The 18,796-nt window shown below is 42.9% G+C and overlaps 1 protein-coding gene across 8 annotated transcripts in view; it reads left to right on the forward strand.

Moving 5' to 3' along the window:
* Positions 1 to 2,349: 2,349 nt before the first annotated feature.
* TTLL1 (TTL family tubulin polyglutamylase complex subunit L1) overlaps positions 2,350 to 18,796 on the forward strand; it is a 33,131-nt gene continuing 16,684 nt past the window's right edge. The window contains exons 1-5 of one of the 8 annotated variants that reach the window (XM_081860995.1): positions 9,426 to 9,594; positions 11,750 to 11,854; positions 13,549 to 13,665; positions 14,497 to 14,705; positions 18,517 to 18,697. In XM_081860995.1, the coding sequence (XP_081717121.1) occupies positions 11,853 to 11,854; positions 13,549 to 13,665; positions 14,497 to 14,705; positions 18,517 to 18,697 (509 nt within the window). In that variant the 5' untranslated portion in view covers positions 9,426 to 9,594; positions 11,750 to 11,852. Of the gene's footprint in view, positions 2,551 to 5,413; positions 5,438 to 8,556; positions 8,714 to 9,425; positions 9,595 to 11,692; positions 11,855 to 11,958; positions 12,081 to 12,343; positions 12,514 to 12,612; positions 12,736 to 13,548; positions 13,666 to 14,496; positions 14,706 to 18,516; positions 18,698 to 18,796 lie in introns of those variants that run through there. The other 7 variants (XM_081860996.1, XM_081860999.1, XM_081860993.1 and 4 more) reach the window with 7 other exon arrangements.

Consider the following 18,796-nt stretch of genomic DNA (forward strand, 5'->3'; position numbering starts at 1 on the left):
TAAGGGACGCTTGCCAGCTATGCTCTTAACAAACTACAGTTCCCAGGGTTTTTTTCTGGTTTGCCTCAGGCAGCAAAATGTCCTGGACGGGCTCTACCTCCAACATTTCAGACAAAACTAAGAGACGGGGGGCACCAATCAAAGTGTTTTAGGGGCTGATGTGGTCCCAAACCTTCTCAAGGTATATGGTGGGCTCTCCTTCATTTGAGGTTTTCAAGTAGAGGTTGGATGGCCACCTGTCAGAGATGCTCTAGTTGAGATTCCTGCCTATTGCAGGGGCTTGGACTAGATGACCCTCAGGGTCCCTTCCAATTCTGCAGTGAGACTCCTGAACATGCATACAGCACCATTAGATAAATGGAGTAACAAATGTTGTATCTTCACACAACAATAGTACTGCTAATGACAGCAGTTTGATGACAGCCTATTGCTTTGTTCATTTGGTCCATGGTCCATGGTGATCTTTATTCCATGCCTTGTTCCCCTTTTTTCTTGTTTTTTTTTTTAATAAATATTTATTAAAGTTTTTAAATATAAATGCACAAATAATAAACCATCTTACTTCTGTCACAAACATAATTTCATCACTTCTTTGGACTCCCTCGCATCTCCCACTCCCATTTACATCGTTAAAAGTTTTTTCCAAACAAATTATCAACTTGTTTACAACCTCATGTCCACTCATTCCCCTTTTTTCTTGGATGTCATTTGTGGTTTGCCTCAGGTGCCAAGATGTACTCTTGTGTCTGCTGCCATCAAGTCTAGTTTTGTCCTAAAGCACTGCTTCATTCCTAGAGAGAGATGGTGTATCTCAGGCCTGCCATCTACTCTGGAGAAAAGTCCTGCTTCTTAATTTCAAAAACTGGGCATAGGCCCCATTTGCTCAGTGAGGAATAAAATGAGCTCCATACAGGTTCAGAGGTTTTAGTAAAAAAAAAAAAAAAAAATGGGAGTAGGAATGTTAAATGACATCACTGAAGAAGGATGAGTAGACTGCAAGTTCACACACCATGACTTGTTTCATACAGCTTTGTTGGCACGTAAGGGACAAGGGACAAAGTTGCAGAATAAGAAATCCCTGACGGATGCATTAGAAACTATGTCCTAGAATTTGCATCCACTGCCTGTTTAATCAGGATATAGGCAATGCGCCCTTTGTTACCAGTGTTCCAGTACCCTTCTTCTGGCAGACGGTCTGGGTTTGCACAACAGCATCATTAACACGGAGACTTGGGAAGGAGGGGGGAGAAATAAGGAAGCTAACGATGACCCCCTACCTGCCAGTAATAAATAATAAAAATAGTATTAAAAATTGAGCATTTTATATGTTATTTTTAGGGAACAAGTCTGAGAATTGTGTCATACACCTGAACTGCAAATTCGATGCTTCATGTGCTGTTTTTTTTTACATAAAAAACCACTCCTGTATATGTATATGTACAAAATAACATGCAACCAATGTGTATGTTGTAGCATTTGATATTCGATACATGTTCTTTTGACATGTACACACTACATTGTGCATACGTGTGACATAATTGCATGGGAGGAGCTACATGCTGATTTTACTCTGACATGGAAGTATGAAATGTGTAAGACCTTGTGTCATTATGTTTGCTTTTCCAATGCATAATCATATACTGTGGAGGAAAGGAAAGTATGAAGTCCCAAGTGTCTTACCTGGATTTAAATTAACACAGCACCATGCCTTAGAATCATAGAGTTGGAAGAGACCACAAGGGCCATCTTTCCTTACTTTCCTTACATAAATTAATTTCCCTATTGGGGGGGATATACTTTGCAATGTTGAAGCAAGTGTATTTTTTTTTAATCAGTTACATAGACCTGAAAGTTTAGCATGTGTCAGCACCGTAGGCCCTTCCCACCCGTCCAGGGGTCCTTTACCTTTACCTTACACCTGTGCTACTTTGGGGTTCTGCTACAACTGAATGCAAGAATAGTGTGGAGCAGAGACATTGCGCCCCAGAGACCCTACAGTAGACTTGGGCCAGGGAGGGGGGGGGCTCCTTGCATATCTTCAAGACGTGTTTAGGGGCTTTCCTGCATCCTTTCATCTTGTCATGGGGGGCGGGGGATGGCAGGGAATAAATAAATAGATGATGATGGTAACAAACGTTAGATGCAGAAGACATTGGGCTGCTGGGGGGGGGGAGGTGGATAAATAGATCTAGAACAGTCATATCTATATATATATACAGTAGGAGAAAGGCGCTTAAGAGGCCCCTGCCGCGCAGTAGTAGCTACGCCTTTATCTAGCCGCCCTCCAATGATGGGGATGGGGAGGGGGGCAGACCTCCGCCTCCTCCTCCCGCCTCTCGGCCTCCTCCTCCTCCTCCTCCTCCTCCCTTCCCGGGCGTCCCTCGGTTGCCAGGCAGCGGCTGGCGTAGCGCTCGGAGGGGAGCGGCCCGCCGGCCTCCTCCTCCTCCTCCTCCTCTGCCGGCTTCTCGGGGGAGAGAAGGCCGAGGCGCCGGGCGAGGAGGATCCTGGGCGGGCCCGTGGCGGCGGGAAAGGCCTCCGCTTCTGGGGCAGGTAAAGAGCTTCCCTCCCCGCCCCGCCCCGCCCCGTCTCGAGGCCGGGCAGCTTTGCGCAGAACGGAGCAGGGCTCCAGGGGGGCATCTAGTCGAGCCCACGGCCACGAGGGGCCTGGGGCGAAAGGAAAGATCCAGGAAAGCCAGGCGGCCCCCTCCCAGCAGGGCTTCCCCGAGGGGCCCCTCCAATTGCCCCCCCCCCCCGCCGGCGCCGCATGGAAGCGGTCTTAGGAGTATAGCATCTATCAGTGTTTCCCAACCTTGGGCCTCCAGCTGTTTTTGAACTACAATTCCCATCATCCCTGACCACTGGTCTTGCTTGCTAGGGATGATGGGAGTTGTAGTCCAAAAACAGCTGGAGGCCCAAGGTTGGGAAACACAAGGGAAGTAATAGTGCCACTGTATTCTGCTCTGGTCAGACCTCACCTGGAGTACTGTGTCCAGTTCTGGGCACCCCAGTTCAAGAAGGACACGGACAAACTGGAACGTGTCCAGAGGAGGGCAACCAAAATGGTCAAAGGCCTGGAAACGATACCTTATGAGGAACGGCTAAGGGAGCTGGGCATGTTTAGCCTGGAGAAGAGGAGGTTAAGGGGTGATATGATAGCCATGTTCAAATATATAAAAGGATGTCACATAGAGGAGGGAGAAAGGTTGTTTTCTGCTGCTCCAGAGAAGCGGACACGGAGCAATGGATAATAATAATAATAATAATAATAATAATAATAATAATAATTTTTTATTTATACCCCCGCCCTCCCCAGCCAAGGCCGGGCTCAGAGCGGCTTACAAACAATAATAAAAACAAGAAGAATGATTTCAACTTAAAAACTAAAATACAACATTAAAATAATGGCACATTAAAATATTAAAATGTAGCCTCGTCACAGGGGGAGAAGGAAAAGAAAAGAAAAAAGAAATCAGATCCTGCAGGGCCCTGGTCTCATGAGACAGAGCGTTCCACCAGGCCGGGGCCAGTGTTGAAAAGGCCCTGGCTCTGGTTGAAGCCAATCTCACTTCCTTAGGGCCCGGGACCACTAGGGTGCTGCTATTTATGGACCTTGAGGCTCTCCGTGGGGCATACCGGGAGAGGCGGTCCTGTAGATACGAGGGTCCTAGGCCATGAAGGGCTTTAAAGGTCAAAAGCAGCACCTTAAATCTGACCCTGTACTCCACTGGGAGCCAGTGCAGCTTGAAAAGCACTGGGTGAATATGCTCCCATGGCAGAGACCCCGTGAGGAGCCTGGCTGCCGCATTCTGCACCCGCTGGGGTTTCTGGGACAGCTTCAAGGGCAGCCCCGCGTAGAGCGAATTACAGTAGTCAAGCCTGGAGATGACCGTCGCATGGATCACTGTGGCCAAGTCAGGGCGGGAAAGGTAGGGGACCAACTGCTTGATGCGGCGAAGGTGGAAAAATGTCGCCTTTACCTTTTATGGATCCAAACTACAAGAAAGAAGATTCCACCTAAACACGAGGAAGAACTTCCTGACAGTAAGAGCTGTTCGACAGTGGAATTTGCTGCCCAGGAGTGTGGTGGAGTCTCCTTCTTTGGAGGTCTTTAAGCAGAGGCTTGACAACAAAATGTCAGGAGTGCTCTGATGGTGTTTCCTGCTTGGCAGGGGGTTGGACTTGATGGCCCTTGTGGTCTCTTCCAACTCTAGGATTCTATGATTCCTTGCACAGCAATTCATTTGGGTGCAGTTGCTCTTTACTCCTCAAGCAACAGGATCATGGATCATTTTAATCGCAACAATACACAAATAAGTTCTTCTTAGCCCTCAGGCTCAGCTTCTTTCCCAGGTGTCCCCTGCAGCTCCTGTGCTCCATTTCTAAAGAAAAGCCCCCCAGGGGAGTCAGATGCCAAAGGAGGGACAAGGGCCTTCAGGGGGTGATTTGGCAGGAGCAGGTGGCCATGCAGAGGGAAGAAAAGCTGCCCCTTCCAAAATGCCCGAGTTGGAAGAGGCACAAAGGGTCCTCTAGTCCAGTGTTTCCCAACCTTGTGCCTCCAGCTGTTTTTGGACTACAATTCCCATCATCCCTTGCCACTGGTCTTGCTAGTCGGGGATGATGGGAGTTGTAGTTTAAAAACAGCTGGAGGCACAAGGTTGGGAAACACTGTCCAGTCCCCCTGGGTAGGCAGTCAAAATGTCAATTAAACATGAACTGTTAAAAAACTATTATACTAAGCCCATAAGGTACACACTTTTAACTTGTGCACAGCCAGCTTAATGTGTGTGGCAAAATTATTATTATTATTATTATTATTAATTAAAAGGATTGTATTGGTGAGAGGACTCTTAGTATCTGTTTACAGATGCACAATTGTCATTTAATGCATGTGGCTGCTGCATCCTTGTATTCAGAGTAACCATTTTCCTTTTAGTCCCATCCTTATTTTTCTCCTTTTCCTAACTATTTCCTCAGATCAGGGGTAGGCAACCTAAGGCCCATGGGCCGGATGCAGCCCAATCGCCTTCTCAATCCGGCCCGCGGACAGTCCGGGATTCAGCGTGTTTTTACATGAGTAGAATGTGTGCGTTCATTGTAAATGCATCTCTGGGTTATTTGTGGAGCATAGGAATTTGTTCCTATATTTTCCCCCAAATGGTCTGAGGGACGGTGGACCAGCCCACGGCTGAACAAGGTTGCTGACCCCTGCCTCAGATCCTTAATGGCCTGTTTTTTTATTGCAGCAGAAATAAAATCTATTGAATGTTTTTGAACCACTGAGGTTTCTTGGGATGCCTATTCCTTTTAGTAGCCTGGTACAATAGAATTCTACTGTCCACAATCAAATCCCTCAATCTATAAAGTCCATTTCTCTTCCAGCATCTACATTTATCGAAACTGTGCAAAAGTGTTTCCTTCAGTTCTATTTTCTTGATAGGTAAGTGCTCTTTAAGACCTTGCAGAATGCCTCAATCTCTTTTCCAGTATCTGATGTCAGTCCCGGATTGGATGAGGCTGAACGAGTTGAGGCTTAATCCAGACAAAACATTGGCGCTCCTGGTCAGTTGGGAGAAGGCTCAGGGAATAAGTATTCAACCTGTGTTGGATGGGGTTTCACTCCCCTTGAAGAGTTGGGCTCACGGTTTGGGTGTACTCCTGGATTCGGTCCTGATCTCCGCGTTCTCCATAATTATGGCTCATGCGCCAACTGCGCCCACGCCAGTTGAACTACTGTAACGTGTTGTGTGTTAAACAACACATTGTTCTGTTAAAACAACTTCACTGGCTACTGGTCCATTTCTGAGCACAATTCCAAGTGTTAGAATCATAGAATCATAGAGTTGGAAGAGACCACAAGGGCCATCGAGTCCAACCCCCTGCCAAGCAGGAAACACCATCAGAGCACTCCTGACATATGGTTGTCAAGCCTCTGCTTAAAGACCTCCAAAGAAGGAGACTCCACCACACTCCTTGGCAGCAAATTCCACTGTCGAACAACTCTTACTGTCAGGAAGTTCTTCCTAATGTTTAGGTGGAATCTTCTTTCTTGTAGTTTGGAGCCATTGCTCCGTGTCCGCTTCTCTGGAGCAGCAGAAAACAACCTTTCTCCCTCCTCTATGTGACATCCTTTTGTATATTTGAACATGGCTATCATATCACCCCTTAACCTCCTCTTCTCCAGGCTAAGCATGCCCAGCTCCCTTAGCCATTCCTCATAAGGCATCGTTTCCAGGCCTTTGACCATTTTGGTTGCCCTCCTCTGGACACGTTCCAGTTTGTCAGTGTCCTTCTTGAACTGTGGTGCCCAGAACTGGACACAGTACTCCAGGTGAGGTCTGACCAGAGCAGAATACAGTGGCACTATTACTTCCCTTGATCTAGATGCTATACTCCTATTGATGCAGCCCAAAATTGCATTGGCTTTTTTAGCTGCCGCGTCACACTGTTGGCTCATGTCAAGTTTGTGGTCAACCAAGACTCCTAGATCCTTTTTACATGTACAGCTCTCAAGCCAGGTGTCACCCATCTTGTATTTGTGCCTCTCATTTTTTTTTTGCCCAAGTGCAATACTTTACATTTCTCCCTGTTAAAATTCATCTTGTTTGTTTTGGCCCAGTTCTCTAATCTGTCAAGGTCGTTTTGAAGTGTGATCCTGTCCTCTGGGGTGTTAGCCACCCCTCCCAGTTTGGTGTCATCTGCAAATTTGATCAGGATGCCCTTGAGTCCATCATCCAAGTCGTTGATAAAGATGTTGAATAAGACCGGGCCCAAGACAGAACCCTGTGGCACCCCACTAGTCACTCTTCTCCAGGATGAAGAGGAACCATTGATGAGCACCCTTTGGGTTCGGTCAGTCAGCCAGTTACAAATCCACTGAGTGGTAGCATAGTCAAGACCGCATTTTACCAGCTTCTTTACAAGAATATCATGGGGCACCTTGTCAAATGCCTTGCTGAAATCAAGGTAGGCTACATCCACTGCGTTCCCTTCATCTACCAGGCTTGTAATTCTGTCAAAAAACGAGATCAGGTTAGTCTGACATGACTTATTTTTCAGAAATCCATGCTGACTATTGGTGATTACAGTATTCCTTTCTAGGTGCTCACAGACTGTTTGCTTAATGATCTGCTCTGTTGGTTATATGGCTTTGGCCCAGGCCACATGAAATATATTTCGCTGGTACTAAGATCCTTGGGTGAGCGACTTCTCTCAGTGCCACCAGCATCAAAGGCATGGCAAGGGAGAATGTTTTTCTGTGGCTGCTCAGTGTGGCGTTCGTACGGAGCCCCCGGTCGTCTCACGGACTATTGACCCATACACCACTAACCCAAGTCAGTGACTGTTTCACTGGCAAAGCCCAATCTACTCATATAGTCAATTAAAGCAGTTGCCACCGTTTCTGTTTCCGTGTTTCGCAACGGTATGGCTTCTGGATATTTGGTTGCGTAATCCCCTATGGTGAGGATGTATCTGTTTCCCCGCCTGCTGGCTCTAGGCAAGGGCCCTGTCAGGTCCAGCCCTAACCATTGAAAAGGGGTTGATATGATAGGCAAGGGGCACAATTTGGCTTTTGTTTTGTCTTGCCTCTTCTCTGACATATGTCACAGGCTTGACAGTATTGTTTTATTTGTTTCCCCATTCCTGGCCAATAAAAATTTTGAGCCACTCTCCGTTTTGTACGTGTAATACCCATATGCGCTCCAAATACACTATTGTGAGCGTGCTGCAGGATTTTGCCTCGGTATTCATGTGGGATTACTAACTGTCTTCTCACTTCTTCAACCCCCCCCCCTGCATGGTCGGGCAAGGACTTCTCGATATAAAAGGTCCCTGCTCAAACACAACCGTTCTGGGCACTCAGGAGTTAACGGCCTCTCCGACTCGGCTCAGTATCTTCTTCTTGCTTTTTGGCAAAACTTGGAGTTTGACTTTTAGTCAAAGGAAACAAAAAGGTGTTTTATCTTTCCTCACATTGATCACCCCCTTGCTGTCCTTCAGCACTGTCTGCCTCTGCTACTGTATCCACCCCCTCAGGTTCAGGTGACTGTGGGCTCCCTTTTGCTCTGGTAACTATGAAAGCACTCTGCACATGTTCTAAAATGTCCCAACCAATGAGCACTGGGGCGGGAATTTCTTCCGAAAGGGCTACCTGCCACTTCCCTGCCCAGTTTTTGAACCTGACATCTATTTCCGCCACCTCTGCTTGTTTTGAACTTCCTTTTAATTTCATTACTTTTCCTGGAATTATGGCCTCATCCTTGATTATCTCCGGGTGGAGTATAGTGACTTGTGATCCCGTGTCTTTTAACCCGAGATATATTTTTCCGACTATCCAGATATACTCTCCAGCCTTCTTTAACAAGAGATTATCTTGTTGAATCTCATAATAGTGCAGGATTTTGGCCTCTACTACCTCAGCAGGCTCGGGCCTAGTTGGCATGTCCGTTTCCTTGACAACCTGACTAGTCGGGCCCTGCTCCACAGGCTGGATACAATATGTCTGCTTCTGTGTGGTGCTATATAACTAGATGTTTCTTTTCCTCTTTTACAATCAAAACTTTTATGACCTAATTTTCCACATCTCCAGCATGAAATGTCTTTGGGTCCTGCATAACTTATTTTATTGACTTTTCCCTCAGTAAACTCTGTATGGGTGTGCGCCTTCTCATGTGGGCTTTTTGATGAGGGGCTACTTCTCTTATCGGTTTCTGTGGTAATCTTTCCTTTGGTTTGCTGAAATTTATTCTTGTTTGTTTCCCAGTATCTCCCACCAAATTTTGGCCCATCAAATCCATGGTCTCTGGTTTCATTTATTTTTACCAGCTAAACCAGCTGCTTCCTCTATTGTCTTGGGGTTCCTTTCTTTTATCAGGTACTTCAATTGGCCATTTATTGTGTCGTAAAATTGCTCCAACGCTATCACTTCCCTAATCTTAGGTACCATGTCTGCATTCTCTTGCTCTAACCATCTTGTGAGGTAAGTTTTTATCTTTGCCCCCATCTGCGCATAGGTTTCCTCCCTCACCTTTGTCACACTTCTAAAAAATTTTCTCAACTGCTCTGAGGTAATCCCAAAGCGTGCGTATATTAACTGCTTGTACACCTCAAAATTTCGGGATTATTCCTCAGTCATTTGAGCGTATAATTCGGCTAGAGGACCGCTTATCCTAGCTCTCAAGATCATCATTTTATCTTCCTCTCTCACTTGAAAATCGTGACAGGCTCTCTCGAAGGATACTAGAAATGCTTCTGGGCTATCCTTATCTCTGTACTCAGGAAAGCATTTTAAATCTATCTTCATTTGATTCTACCCATCGGTGTTATTACTATTATTACGATTTTCTAAAACCGTTAATTCCAGCCGTCTCATCTCTAACTGAAACTGCTGCTGTTCCCTTTCTTTTACCAATTCTTGCTCAAGCCTAAACTGTTCAGTTCCTTGCTCAGCCCTCAATTTTTCTTTTCCCAATTCCTGCTCCAGCCTAAATTTTTCTTGTTCAGTTCTATTTTTCTCAAGCTCTAATTTCAGGTTATATTCTTGTACTAATTTCCACTTTTCAAAATCCTCTGAAAACGGTGGAACTTCTACTTCAGGTCGGGTTTTAGTCATCTCTTCTATTCTGGTTTCCTCCCCCTGGGGATTCCCATTCTCTTCTCCAGAGCTTTCATGTGGGTTTTCTCTCACTGGGGGCTTGGTCTTCTTGGGGGGCATTATGGGTGAGTCAGTATTTTCACTAATTAATTAAATAAGAGAATTTTACTCTCAACACTGTTCCTCCCGGCTTGGCTTTTCAAGACCCTGGTCCCCAAAGTATAGCTTTAGGTTTCTGCCTCTAACCCTTCAAGCTTCCTTCCACTGACCCTGAGGCTAAGCCTTCCCCAGAAACAGTCTTTTGAGATCTCTTGCTCTTTTTTTATGATATTTATTATAGTTTCCAATTAATACAGAAAATAAACATACACACACAAAAATAAAACCACAAAAATACAAAAGCAAAAAAACCCCCAATTAAAACAAATATCATTTCCATTACTCATTTCCATTAACTTGTTTCCCAGACCTCCTCACCCCTCCCCCTTTTGTATTCCAATTCAAATTCTTAACTCAACAAATCCTTATTATAACTTGTTTATAACTTATTATAGCTTATTGCTCAACCTTTACATTACAGCTGGTAACCACTTAATTTCTGTCCAACATCATTCTAACATTCATTAATTTTGTAATATTTCTGCAAATAGTCTTTGAATTTCTTCCAGTCTTCTTCCGCCGATTCTTTTCCCTGGGTCGGATTCTGCCAGTCATTTCTGCTAGTCCCATGCAGTCGATCATCTTCATCTGCCATTGAGATCTCTTGCTCTTATTGTTATCTCGGCCACACGGCAATCTTTTTTTTCTTTTTCTTTTTTTAAAAATGATATTTATTAAATGTTTAAAGTTTAAAAATAACAAAAAAAGGCAAGAAAACAACAAAGTTTAACAAAACATACATTACGGTACATAAAAAAGAGGGGGAAAAATACAATACAACAAAAACAATAAAAAAGAAAAGAAAACACACAACCAATATTCCATATCTTAATCTTCCAATTACTTGTTTCATCGACCTCCTCACACCTCCCTTTTTGTATTCTAGTTTAATTATTTGTTTCAGCAAATTCTTTCCATCTTTCTCAATTTTTATTGGGTAATTTATCTTAACAGTCTAACCTATTAATTAACTCAACAAATCCTTTCCATCTTTCACTATACTCTGTCATTCAGTTTGCCTTAATTTATTTTAACCTTATCTTACCATAAAATACCTTAAAGCTTAAAACTTAATACTTATTTATACAGAACTCCTTATATCATTTCTACTAAAGCCAAATAGTTTCATTCCAACATTTTTCCTGATACTCATTAATTTTGCACTAATTCCCAAAAATAAATCTTTAAAAACTTTCTTCCAATCTTCATCCAGCGTCTCTTTTTCCTGGTCTTCACTTCAGTCTCAGTCAGCTTTTCAATTAATAAAGAAGAGTGTATTTTATTTCAGACTTAAAACAAAACTTTTACGGTTTTCCAACCGTTGTTGCTCTTTACTTTGTTAGTCTTATTTTCCTCTCTCTATCTCTTCTACCTCCCCACACTCAAGAACCCACAGCCCTAACTGTCTCTCTATTACCAGCGGCCTTTCCCAACCAGCCAACCAACTGCTCACCCACAACTCCCAACAAACTCCTCCCAGACCCCCCTGACTCCACCCCCTGGGTCCTGTCTGTGCAAACTATTTAACTATTTTCCCCTCCAGCACTCTCTCATATATGTTAACGTCACACTCACATACAGTGGTGCCTCGCAAGACAAAAAGAATCCGTTCCGCGATTCTCTTCGTCTAGCGGTTTTTTCGTCTTGCAAAGCAAGCCCATTGACAGCTTAGCGGATTAGCGCTATTAGCGGTCTAGCGGCTTTTAGCGATCAGCTGTTAAGCGGCTTATCAGCGGAACAGCTGATAAGCGGCTTAGCGGCTTAGGAAACGGGGGGGGGAGCGAAAAAAACCCGCGGGAACTCGCAAGATTTTTTCATCTTGCGAAGCAAGCCCATAGAGAAATTCGTTTAGCGAAGCGCCTCCAAAACGGAAAACCCTTTCGTCTAGCAGGTTTTCCGTCTTGCGAGGCGTTCGTCTTGCGGGGCACCACTGTATTGTGGAATTCCCTCCCAGAAGAAGTTAGATTGGCTTCCCCTTTGTTCTCTTTCTGCTGACAGGCCAAGACCTTCTTATTCAGACAGGCATTTGGAACCGAAGGGGCAGATGATGTTGACCACGGAGCTGCTATCAGGGCAAACTTAATTTTGATGCTGGTTTTCAATGTGTATGTCGTTGCATTTTAACTGTTGTTGTTAACTATTTGGTTTTTGTGACTTTGTATTCTAGAATTGGGACGCGGGTCTAAACCACTGAGCCTAGGGCTTGCCGATCAGAAGGTCGGCAGTTCAAATCACCGCAACGGTGTGAGCTCCCGTTGCCCCTGCCAACCTAGCAGTCCGAAAGCATGTCAAGTGCAAGTAGATAAATAGGTACCACTCCGGCGGGAAGGTACATGGCATTTGCGTGCACCGCTCTGGTTTGCCAGAAGCAGCGTAGTCATGCTGGCCACATGACCTGTACGCCAATACACACATGACCTGTGGCCAATAAAGTGAGATGAGAGCCGCAAACTCAGAGTCGTCCGCGACTGGACCTAACGGTCAGGGGTCCCTTTACCTTTATTCTATAATTATGTTTTGAAAGGTTGTACACTGCCTTGAATCCCAGTTTGGGAGAAAGGCGCGATATAAATACTTAAAATAAAATAAAAATAATGAAATCTGCATTAGCAGTATTTATTCCATAGGGACATGTGGGGGTTAAAACCCAGCTTCAGGGACCTGCTGAGAGATTTCTCAATATCCTTTCCCGCTCACCAAACTAATGTTGTGATTCTTACATTTGTATTATGGGTAACTTGGAATATTTCATTATCCTGCATGTAAGTCCCTCGATAAATTCAATTTGATGTAGGGTGCTCCCCACAATAGGTTTTGTATAGAATTGCCATGCCTCATTGACTTTGTGGGGCTATCCACATCATATTATCAAAGTAGTCTTCTTTTATGACTTCTGGAGCTTATTCTTCTTTCAGGCTGCAGAAATCTGGCATATTTAGAAGGGGGGGGGGGTTGGAAATGGAGGAGGAGTACAATCCCTGAAGGTATGGAACTGTTATTCTTCCTTCCTTCCAAGGGGTATAGTTTTGACATGAGTAGGTGAATATTTTGTGACTTGGCACACATTGTCATTAAATTTTGTAATTTTTTTCAGTTAGTGCAGAAATGCATGTTGGCTATTTATTATTATTATTATTATTATTACCTTGGTAGAGTGAAACTTTAAAAGGGTTTATAGCACTACTTAAAATAAATTATTAAAACACCTCTTCTTTTCCAGCCGCTAGCATTTTACTAATTCCCCCTCCCCAAATAAACTTTCAATCTCAAAACATGCCTTAAAAGCCGTGAGAGAAATTGGGCAGTCATACTTTAATAAATAAGCGCTATAGTGCAAATTAAATATCTTTTTTAAAATGGCTGCATTGGTGAGTTGTACCTTCTATGCCCAGAGTGCCATGTTCTATCCCTGCTGGGCTAAATATAGCAGGATTAAAATGTTCTAATATTTTATTCCTTGTCTTCCCATTAAATGCTATTTATTTGTGGAAATTATTTCACATACTGGCAGCCCCCCATTTAGGCGTGTTCAGTATGTATGTGACCATGTATATGTGCATCGTTCTGAACAGGAAGTGACCTGGAAATGTCATAAAGATGTTACTGAAATGTCACTGAAAAGGGGGGGGGGGAGGTTGTTGCAGGCTTTTCCAATGAGTTTCAATTATACATGATTTCATCGATGCACGTGGTGCCTCGGAACGTAACCCCCACGTAAATGAGGGAGTGCCTGTATTCACCCGTATCAGTTTTCCCCATTTAAATTAAGATCCTTTTTTTTTTTTTTTTACTTTTAGGATAATGGCAGGAAAAGTCAAATGGGTTACTGACATAGAGAAATCTGTGCTTATAAACAACTTTGAGAAGAGGGGATGGGTCCAAGTGTCAGAAAATGAAGACTGGAATTTTTACTGGTAAGCAGTGTGTGTGTGTGTGTGTGTGTGTGTGTGTTGTGGAACATGTTGCATACATAATTACACTTATTTGGGAGTAAGCCCCATTCAACTCAATTCCTCCCAATACAAATTAACCTGGACCCCGAGGCCCTTCTTCATGTGCCCCCTCCATGAGAGGGCTGGAGGGTAGCAACACGAGAGCGGGCCTTTTCTGTGGTGACTCCCTCCTTGTGGGATGCTCTCTGGGGAGGTTCACCTAGGGCCTTCATTACGTATATTTAGGCACTAGGCAAAACATTTCTCTTCTCCTAGGCCTTGGGCTAATTAAACAACCTTTGGCCTTTTAAATGGGGGCGGGGGGGTATAGTTTTTCTTTGTTATCATGGTATATATTTTTGTGTTTTTAAATATATGGTCATCTAATTCCTGTGTATGAGAAGAGCATCTTGTTAGGGTTCAGTTCATCAGTGGTTTATATTCATGCAGTTTTCAGAAACTGCTCACTCCACTTATACCATAATTTGGAGAGGCAGCAGGTACGTGCGAAGCCCCTCCTGTTGTAATGATTCCTGGGGAAAAGCAGAGCTTGGAATGCAGAATAACAAGATAATTTGTAGGGTACAACAACAATTTATAGAATGCCTGCTCCACCTTCAAGAATGACTGCCTTTTGGAAATTCTCTGGAGAAGAGGTGGTAAGAAGAGTGAAGTAGATTTCTTATTAGATGTCTTCAAGTTGTCTGATTATTTTTTCTTCTGATCATATTTAATGCAAAGGCCAGCCTGATTCCTATCAGGTTGTGAGTTGCATATTTTGGGGGAAGCCCAGTGACAATTTTCTCTTCACAGGATGAGTGTGCAAACTATTCGAAATGTTTTCAGCGTGGAGACTGGTTACCGCCTCTCTGATGACCAGATTGTCAACCATTTCCCAAATCACTATGAGCTCACCCGAAAGGACTTAATGGTCAAAAATATTAAGAGGTATAGGAAGGAATTAGAAAAAGAAGGTAGCCCTCTCGCAGAGAAAGATGAAAATGGAAAATACCTTTACTTAGGTGAGTTGTCTTGGCCAATTCTACTATTTGTATGTGCATTTTAAACACAAGACATCCCTCAGTAGCATATAATAGATATTCAGAAATTTGGATCTTTGCCATCCGGTTCACACATCACATTAAATCATTGTTTAACTTACTGTGGAGCAGGGTGTCTGGTGCAGCTGCTCAAAAAGACCATGGTTCGTTCTCCTTCCCTCCTTTCTGATGGTGAGGAAACAAATCAGAGGCGGGCTAGCTGTTTTGTGGAAAGCAGTCCTTGTAGTTTGTTTGTCTCTTAACAAATCATGATGGGGTTAGTTCTTGGCTTACCATTGTGGTTTGGTAGGCGACAAGGTCTGCTCTTGGCTTACCATAATAGTTTGTTGGGAAACATGTGCGAACCGGCACATGCTGTTTGTATAACGGCAAGCCAACCTCTGGTTTGATATCTCGCTGGTGGACTGAAGGGACGAACAAAGTGTGCATTTCCTTTAAGCCATACTGAATCTTATACTGTGACTTAAAGTGGCATCTGAACCAGGCCTGTGGTTTTCCAGGGAATTCTGCAGCTTACTCATCTCTCTGTGTGTCTTGCTCTGCTCAAATTCAGTGACCACATACACAACAGTTCAGGGGAAATGTAAGCACTTCAAAAGCTCTTAATTGTGTAGAGCACATCTTCTCAGGTAGTAGGTAGTAGGATAGCTTCTGAGGAACAAATTTATTTCATGAAAGATCCCCTAAAGGCAAGTTGAGAGTGGTTTTTTGCCTGTCCAGACTGTGTATGAGAGAGCATTAAGATAAAAACATCAGTGATTTTTTTGAACCACATCTCAGTTAAAATACAACTGAGACATGAGGGCTCAGATAACGTTGCTTTGAGGCCAGTACTTAGCTCAATAGGCCACATGTCAGTCGTGAATCAGCTGAGACAGATTTCTTAAAATGTCACATGGACAAGGTTTCTGAAGCATATTTTTGCAGATTTAAAAGAGCAGACATATTGAACACAGCCTTATTGCAAGTCTTACTACAGTTTTCCAATAGTGTGAGAAAAGATGTAATTTTTCCAAGATTATGAGAGGCTGGTAATGGAGCAGGTGTTTAAAATCATGTTTGGTCTTTCCAAGAGTATAAAAAACAGACATGGCCTTGTTGAGGCCATCAGTTGTCGAGCTTGCAGTCTGATCCTAACCAAGTTGACTTGGGTATAAGCCCAGTTGATTTCAATAGGATTGACTTCCCATTATGTATGCTTGGGTTTACAGCCTTATTTGGCTGTCTAGAATCAGACTTTTGCCATAATGCTTTTAACATTACTATAGTATGAGTTGAGAGAATGTAACTCCATTCTTAATATACTTACTATCAGTTAAGGTTTAAATAGACTTTCAGTAACTCTTGATAGTGAAGTTCTGCAGATACTCTTCGACTCGTGGTAATCCTCTTAAGATGGTGAACAACAAAAAAGTTATTTCTCTGTCACCTGTTAATTGGTCTAAACCAGGCTTCCTCAACCTTGGCCCTCCAGATGTTTTTGGCCTATAACTTCCATGATCCCTAGCTAGCAGTACCAGTGGTCAGGGATGATGGGAATTGTAGTCTCAAACACCTGGAGGGCCAAGGTTGAGGAAGCCTGGTCGAAACTATCCAAGCTTCTTTCTACTCTAGTATTAAACATGGAGTGCAGGTGTTGGAGAGAGGATGAGCCCTGTCACTGCCATCACCTTAACTAAAAAACAATGTAGACTAGGAGAGAATGTGAACAGGGCTGAGTTTTCCCCTTTAGTTTTATGTATTGATGTATATACTGTATTAAATATTTTTAGATGATAAATTCCTTTGTTTTTTTTTATGTAAATATTTATTAAAATTTTTGAATACAAATGCACAAATAATAAACAACCTTACTTATATCATAACGTGGTTTCATCGCTTCTTTGGACTCCCTCACGTCTCCCGCTCCCATTTACATCGTAAAAAGGTTTTTCCAAGCAAATTATCAACTTGTTTACGATCTTATATCCACTCATTTAAATATAATCTAGCAATTCTCCAAAAAATTTATGTTTTCTTTAATCTCACTTATCATCAAATTCAAATCTAATTTAGTGGTGGCCAGTTTTTTATAATCTAGCATCCTTCTTAACATTCAACCAAATTGCAATGTTTTTGTAAATACGTCTTAAATTTCTTCCAGTCTTCCTCAATCCTCTCTTCTCCCAGGTCTCGGATTCTGCCAGTCATCTCGGCCAGTTGCATATAGTCCATCAGCTGCATCTGCCACTCTTCCAGTGTGGGTAGATCTTGAGTTTTCCAGTTTTTAGCGATGAGAATCCTTGCTGCCGTTGTTGCATACATAAAAAATGTTCGGTCCTTCTTTAGCATCTTCTGGCCTACAATACCCAGAAGGAAGGCCTCTGGTTTCTTAGTGAAGGTATACTTAAATACCTTTTTCAGCTCATTATATATCATTTCCCAGAAGGCCTTCACCTTAGGGCATGTCCACCAGAGGTGAAAGAATGTTCCTTCATTTTCTTTACATTTCCAACATTTATTATCAGACGAATGGTATATTTTGGCAAGTTTAACTGGGGTCATGTACCATCTATATATCATTTTCATTACATTTTCCTTCAGAGCATTACATGCGGTGAAGTTCAGCCCAGTGGTCCACAACCTTTCCCAGTCCTCAAACATAATGTTATGCCCAATGTCCTGTGCCCACTTTATCATCGCCGATTTAACCATTTCGTCTTGTGTATTCCATTTTAGCAGCAAGTTATACATTCTAGATAGTACTTTAGTCTTTGGTTCTAACAATTCTGTTTCTAACTTCAATTTCTCCACCTGGAACCCTAACTTTTTGTCATTTTTAAAGACTTCTTTAATCTGAGCGTAATGTAACCAGTCTCGCACTTTATCCTTCATTTTCTCCAAACTCTGCAATTTCCAATTGTCTCCATCTTTTTCTAATATTTCCCAATATTTTGGCCATTTGGCCTCCATATTGGGTCTTTTTCGGGCCTTAGCTTCCAGAGGCGAAAGCCACCTCGGAGTCTTGTTTTCCAATAAGTCTTTGTATTTTGTCCAGACATTAAATACTGCTTTCCTAACAATATGGTTCTTAAAGGCCTTATTGATCTTAACCTTGTCGTACCATAAGTATGCATGCCAACCAAAAGCATTGTTAAAACCTTCCAAATCCAGTACGTCAGTGTCTTCGAGAAGTAGCCAGTCTTTTAGCCAGCAGAAAGCTGCGGCTTCATAGTACAACTTTAAGTCTGGCAGGGCAAAGCCCCCTCTTTCTTTCGCGTCAGTTAATATCTTAAACTTAATTCTGGGCTTTTTGCCCTGCCAGACAAATTTAGAAATATCTTTTTGCCACTTCCGGAAGCACTCCGTCTTGTCCACAATCTGTAATGTTTGAAACAAAAATAACATTTTTGGCAATACATTCATCTTAATAGCAGCAATTCGGCCTAACAAAGAAAGCTTCAATTTTGTCCAACTGTCCAAGTCTCTCTTAATTTCAGTCCAACATTTTTCATAATTATCCTTAAATAGACTCAGATTTTTTGCTGTTATATTCACCCCTAGGTATTTTACTTTTTTAACCACAGTTAGTTCTGTTTCCCTCTGAAACCGTTCTGACTCTGTATCTGTCAAATTTTTCCCCAGCACCTTGGTTTTCTGTTTGTTTAATTTAAATCCCGCTTCTAGATGATAAATTCCTTTGGTACCGGTTCTTTGCAAAGCACTGTGTAATTAAATGGCACTCTGTATAACTATGCTGTGTTAATTCTTGGTTTTCCTTGGTGCGTTTTAGACTTTGTGCCTGTCACCTTTATGCTCCCAGCTGATTACAATTTATTTGTTGAAGAATTCCGGAAAAACCCTTCCAGTACTTGGATTATGAAACCCTGCGGAAAAGCTCAAGGGAAAGGAATATTCCTTATCAACAAACTTTCCCAAATTAAGAAATGGTCTCGAGACAGCAAAACATCCACGTATGTTTCTTCAAAAAGGGGTGGGGTCTTGTTTAACTCCTTGTTGCAGTCTAGCATGTTTGTCTGAATTTGTGACTTTCTTATTTTGCTGGAAGGTCA

The sequence above is a fragment of the Podarcis erhardii genome (genome assembly GCF_964252035.2).
Source record: "Podarcis erhardii genome assembly, chromosome: 5".
NCBI classification, from domain to species: Eukaryota; Metazoa; Chordata; class Lepidosauria; order Squamata; family Lacertidae; genus Podarcis; species Podarcis erhardii.